The following is a 6,657-nucleotide window of genomic DNA, read 5'->3' on the forward strand; positions in this document are numbered from 1 at the left end:
TGCATGGTTCATAACTAAGCAGTGAAATATAGAGAAATGTAGAATAGTTATTTACTTCTACATCCAAGAAGGTTGTGATTTATAAAATTATGTATATTTAATAATTTGCTAAAGGAAGATCTCACTGTAGTCTAAATTATGAGTAATGTGTAAGATTTCATAAATTGCTGTTTAAAATAACACTATTACTGAGCCTTAGAAGTCCATGGGCATGTTCCAGAACTGTATCTATAATAAAACAGAAACAAAACACAATATTTGGTAAGAGGCAAATATATCATGATGTGTATGATACTGTGTGCACTTTCAAAGGAAGTGTTTGCTTAAAGAAATAACTTGAGCCTCGCATGTTATTTTCACCTGTTGCTTAGGTACAAGAAAGTCAGTCAGCAGAGCCTACCACAAGTACAATTACTGTTTTCGTAAAGATCGAGCAGAGTCTTGTATGATGTAAATGGATTTCTGGATTTCAAAGCTTTTAAAGAGCTTTACATAAATACAGTTTCAGATGTCACCTAAAGAGAGATAGATATGTCATTGTTTAATTCTCCAGTTAGTGGAAGTACTGCTTTGCAGGAAGCAAGCAATTATGTCCTGGTATGTTGGCAATATACTTAGATTATTTTTTATGCCAACCAGGAAAAATAGATGCTTAACATGTATTTTATAGATCCACATAGGTCAAATTTTGTGAGATATAAATGACTGTCATTTAGTGTCAGCTAAATGTTGTTATTTATTTCTATTTCCAATGTTTTAATGTGTATCTTGTGCTCTTGGGGGCCTGATTTCTGGGCTTAACTGTGTTGCTTCTGTTTCCCCAGGACAAGACGAGTGCCTTGAGTCTCAGCAACGTTGCTGGAGTCTTCTACATTCTGGTTGGAGGCTTGGGCTTGGCAATGCTGGTGGCTTTGATAGAGTTCTGTTACAAGTCCAGGGCAGAGGCGAAACGAATGAAGGTGGCAAAGAGTGCACAGACTTTTAACCCAACTTCCTCGCAGAATACCCAGAATTTAGCAACTTATAGAGAAGGTTACAACGTATATGGAACCGAAAGTATTAAAATTTAGGGGTAGGACTTAGGGCCTACTACAGTGAGTGGGTGATGCATCTTGTAACGCAGTGTTGTGACATGTCTGTCTAGTGGTGCTTGCTTCTGAACAGAGCTTTATATTTTGGAAAACTTCAGTGCAAAGTGGTTCAGTTTTTTTGGCTGCAGATGTACAGTATACTATTCTATGTTGCTAATAGACATCTGCATTGCAAGGAATTTTTAACATAAAAAATATCTTTTTAACAGTTCTGTGTTGTTGAATCAGTTGGGAGATTACAATTATTTGAAATTGTAAAACATCATAAATCGTATTCAGAGGGCCAGTGTTTAATTACTTGATTGGCCTGTCTGTTTTCCTAAAGGTTTTCACTCTACTAGTGACAAATTGCTGTATGCTTTTATTATTCGATTTTGACCCCTACTGGGTCTTTTTTATAATCAAGATTCAGGAAAGGCAACGTCACTGAACCATAGTTAACCTAACAGAAGACAAGGCACTGTTACAAGAAGTCTAAATGTTGTTTTACTTTCTCTCCTTTCTCCCCACCTATTCCTTCACCCTCCCTTTGATACATGTTTTATGCTAATTGTGTGGCATTTTTTTCACAATATCCCGCTTCAGGTCAACCTTTGCCCACTATAATAACCACAAAAAGTCACTGACCATTGAACAGATCTTTATTATCATCCTCAGCTTTCAGTAATGAACCACCTTACCTAGTTCAGGCCTAGTGTATTTTAGAAGTTCATGCAGGGATGTTGAAGGCTGAACTGCTGATATCACCGAGCTACATCCTGCATAGTTCGCCTGGGTAGGCGTGCAGGGATGGTTTACTAATGTACTTGTTCTCATTCGTGCAGTAAGTATCTTGCCAACTAATCATTAGTCAAATCAACTGTCTGACCTTTGGAAATGGCACGTAGCAGCAAATTGAGCTTCTGAATATAACTTTCACATAGCTCCCAAGCTGTACTGGCTGCTTTATAAGTAAAGGTGCAGCTAGGACCCTGCTCTTTCATGCCACCCAGAGCTCCCTTGCAAATAGCCAGCCATATGTCCGCTCTGTTAACAAAAGCTTGAGGTACATATTCCTGAAATCACTGAGCCATCCCAGTAGTGGAAGTAAGAAACATTTAAGGAAAGATTAATAATATCATTTTTATGTTACTACCTAGAAAAAAAAATTGGAGGAAACAACTGGAGATGCAATGATCATTTCTTTATTTATTATTTATATAGCACTGGAGCACCCGGCGCTGTACAATAGGTGCAGTGTGCCAGACACATAACAGGTCCCTGTCCCGAGGAGCTTACAGCCTAAAGGCACAGCCGGTACAGTACCGAACCATACAGTGCAGAGCAAACTCAGAGTGAGCAGAGAATGGTGTGTGAGCGTGATAGCTGGAGCGCTGCAAGGAATAGGTGGGTTCTCAGGGGGCGAGGGTGGGGGCTTGGCCTCTGCTGGTTGGCAACTCTCCCAAATGTACTGTCACTGTGTAGTTTTCTTTTGCCTCTCTGTTGTACAAGAAGTCATGGCCCTGGGTATATTTTAATTGGAAAAGAGCTGCCTGTGCAAAAAAAACCCCAACAAAACAGAAAAAACTTAGCTGTGCACTTTTTTCGTGAGTGAAAATGTGAGGCATAGTAGGTGTCAGGGGGACTCCCAAGACTACAGGCCAGTGTTCATTTCTGTGAACTGGCAATCAAGACTTCCAGATGCTAATATTAATCTCCCAAGATCACTGCCTACTGTCAGTAATAAGGGTCTTAAAAAGAAATAATCCTGTGCAAGTAATTGTGCAAAATGCAGACAAAGAGATATTTTCCCTTTAAATTCTTTAGTGATGTGCCCACAACAGTGTCCCTAATAACCGTCCCAGAAAACATATTCCTTTTCAAGTTTACAGGGTGCATCCAAAACAGAGTCTTAAAGAAAGCAAATAGAACCCAAAACTTCCATTCAAATACTGAGCTGACTCAAACTGGAAAGATCATAAGTACCTTTCTCTAAAGTTTGGATTTTTTGTGGGACTTGTTGCAACACAGACATGAATTCTTATAGGAAAAAAAATATATTAAAAACTTATTTTATTGAAAATTCATGTTTGGGTCAGCCATAATTTGTGGTAATCTCTTAAAAACATTTTAGGGTGCAGACATCTAAAAATTCACAAAGAAATAGAAATAACTATGATTTTGAGCAAATATTTTACAGACTTCTGAAGTTCTGAAATTGTTTGGTATAATATTTGCGGGAAAAAATTCAGCATGAGAACTTCTTCTAAGAGTGTTTATATGTGGAAGATTGCCAAGGTCCAGCCAGTCTCCTGGCAACACTTGGACATCCCTAGCCACACAGGTGGCCAGGGGTTACCTGTGTGCTGTGCTCTGCCAGGGTGATGATGCCATCTGTTCATACACATGCTAGTGATAAACCTGTGTTATCAGCAGCACACAGCCCGCAATACCAGCTACACATATTTCTGTAGAAATACATCTGTCTTAGACCTTTCAAAACCTTTGATATATTTATCCAAGGAGTAAAGGGATCGTATTGGCACTAAAACTTGCTAATATGGAAAGATGCTTGGCAGTTCTAACATGCATGAGTAACCAACAGGCTGACTTTTTAAGCTAACATCAAATAGTTTTAACAGTGTATGTTTAAAACTAATATAAAATAGCTTAAATAACCCGACTGACAATTAATATTCATTACCATGTCTTTTCTTCAAGTTTAATCCAGTCAAAAGTAAGTTGGCTCAGGGAAATTCACCTGCCTATGAGGCAGCAGGTTTCCATTTTTGTGTATCAGTAGTAATTCCTTAGTAAACTACTTGAGGTGATACCCTGAGGACACTGCAGAGTCTAACAGCCTTCTCTCCTGCTGCTTTAGGGAAGAGCCCTACTGAGTTCCTCGTCTAAAACCCAGAGGCTTTCAAAGAGATTGTCCCAGTCTCCAGCCAGCCGCCACCACCACCTCTCCATGGCCACTCTCAGTGAGCCGTGATGCTCATGAGCCACCTTCCAGTTCAGCTGCCTTCTCTTGCTCTCACATCCCATGTTGTTGTTTATGATTAACGGAATTAATTACAAAACTGCAAAAAGCAATGAAAAAATTATGAAAAAAAAAAAAAGGTGAAGTGCTACAGGATGGCTCAGTAAATGTGTAGTGCACTTATTTTGACTTGTACACTTCCAAATGAACATCCAAAATAAAAAAAAAAATCATTAGAAGTTCTTAAATATTTGTGCCAAACACACTTCCATGTGGCTCAAGCACTCGAGGAGTTTGAACAACAAAAGAACACGCACAGTCTAGGATTTTTTAATTATATAGGTTGAGGACATCAGTTTCCTAAATTCCCATTTCCCAATAGAAACAGGGCAGTACGTAATTTCATGTGATTAATTTCCGAACTAATCTAATCAAAACTAACAAATTTGAAAATATATTCTCGGTATTAACTGCATACACTTAACCATACAGAGACTTTCACAGTTTGGGTCATATTCACAGAAAATGCCAAGACTTTTCCCTCTCATCCCAGTCCGTCCTGAAACTGTTTCTGCAGCCAGGCCATAAATCTGAAATTGCAATAGCACAATTAAGCAGAGTGTTAGCCTGGTTTATTATGTATAGCATAGTTTAAAATATAACACAGAAGGCTACCTGGTTACTTGAATTTTTGGCACCTTCCCAAGTACAAGTTTGACCTGCTTCTCCTGGCTTTGTTAACTGTCTGGGTTGTTTCCGTGACATGTTGCTGAGCTGTTGCTAATATGTGCCATGAAAAGAGAGGAGCTGTTTTATTGCAGCTTTTCCTGTTGTTCTGTGGAAGACTGCTGAGAAGTTGTTTGCTATTCTTATTTGATTTTATTTTTTTCTGTTGGATCCCTTTTTTCCATTTTTCTGTCCTTAGTGTGTTGTCAATGGCCAGAAAGCTATATAGACAGCTAAAAATCCACAGTTTCTGATAACTCGTGTATCCCATTTATATCTGAGTTCTCTCTCAGATTTTCCAGTGGCAAACCCCCGGTGGCCATGAACAGTTAGCCGACCAAAGTGATGGAGAGATGCTGGTACATAATGATGACTTTCTGGGAAATTTAGCACATCTGGAGTAAACTGTCTCTTTTCCACCCAAGTTTGCATCCTAATCTAGTTTGGACTCTCAGCCATCCCTAAAACTTAAACACCTTTGTTTTTTCTTGCCATTGACCAAAACATGTTCTGTGTGACTCTGCAGGGAGTTACTGGTCCTCAATGTCCATTTGCAATGGGACTCTGGACATGCACTATGTGGAACTTTACCACATTGCATTGTGTCTGTGCTTTGTAAACGCATAGATTTTTATTTGCTGCTGGGGAGTAGTTGAGGTTTTTGGTACTGTATGGGCCCAGGTCTCCACTCCCTCATTACCTCTCTCTCTTTTTATATCTAGCTGTTGAATTAGATCAAGATATGTTTGGTAACAGTCCCTATTACAGAGTACAGCAGGGAGCCTTTTCAGAGGGTGACTTTGGACATTGTAGTTGGTGATTCTCAAAGCCAAGGTTTTTCAGCATAGGGGAATGCCAAAACACCTTCTGTAAGCTGAGACCTTTTCCTGAATTCAGCTGCTTGTGAAGGCTGAGGTTTTTAGAGTAATTGATTTAGAAAGCTGCTTTTATATCCAAGCTCCAGCTGTGACACAACAGCTGTACTTTGAGAACTCTTTTGTGAAGAAGCTACTAGTAGAAATGCAGTATTAGACTAGTGCATTTTCATAGAAGTGCACCCAGAAGCAGTGGAAATGTTTGGGAATCTTAAGGAGCCTCCCTAATCCCTACACACACATAAACTCACATAATTTTATATGTAATTATTTTTATAATTTAATAACTTCAGCATATTAGACACCAGCTCAGGATTTCACCATTAGCTTGGAAGGAGAAATGGGGCTCAGAGGGACAAAGTTTTAAATGCAGAGGTCAATAATAAAGCAAATGAAATTATTCTATTATGTTTGTCATCCCTTTGCTCCTATGTGAATGCACCCTCCTGTCTTTCCAATTGATATTTCAGATTGCATCCCTGCAAACCAATTACATGAATTAATTGCATATACTGTAGCTTCTGCTGACTACAAATCAGATTTCCCCACCAATTAATATCTTAAAATGGAATCTTTGAAATCTGTAGTTTGGGTGGCTGTTGTTCCAGGTGTCCTTGCTGCAGTGTTGACCCTAGGCACCTCCCCTAATTTTAGTCATCTGGAAATAATTTAGTCTAAACTAGTCATCCTGGCTTTTTCTATCATTACATTAACTCTTTTAGATTTGATTACTGATTTTTGGATGACTACAGGTAGATGGCATAACTACAAATTTTATGGGTTTTTTTTTAACAAAACCTTTTTTTTTTTTTAAAAAATCCTTTTTTTTTTTTTTTTTTTTTTTTTCTTGATTCCATCAGTCTCTAAACAAGATATTTTGTTCTGATTTACCTGAAAGTAAAGATTTTAAGGTAAAAAATATTGGAAGTTCTAGACTTAATGTAGGAAACGATAGAAAATTGTCCTTTCTCCCAGTAAATGGCATTTTGAAAGTTCCCACCTT

The 6,657-nt window shown here is 38.4% G+C and overlaps 1 protein-coding gene across 2 annotated transcripts in view; it reads left to right on the forward strand.

Moving 5' to 3' along the window:
* The window catches only part of GRIA4 (glutamate receptor, ionotropic, AMPA 4), a 217,047-nt gene that overhangs the window by 208,673 nt on the left and 1,717 nt on the right, over positions 1–6,657 (forward strand). For both annotated transcript variants that reach the window (XM_009999382.1, XM_009999381.1), the window contains exon 15: positions 825–959. In XM_009999382.1, coding sequence (XP_009997684.1) covers positions 825–959 — 135 coding nt within the window. The remainder of the gene's footprint in view (positions 1–824; positions 960–6,657) is intronic.

Source organism: Chaetura pelagica, unplaced genomic scaffold, assembly GCF_000747805.2.
Source record: "Chaetura pelagica isolate M959 unplaced genomic scaffold, ChaPel_1.0 scaffold85, whole genome shotgun sequence".
NCBI lineage: Eukaryota > Metazoa > Chordata > Aves > Apodiformes > Apodidae > Chaetura > Chaetura pelagica.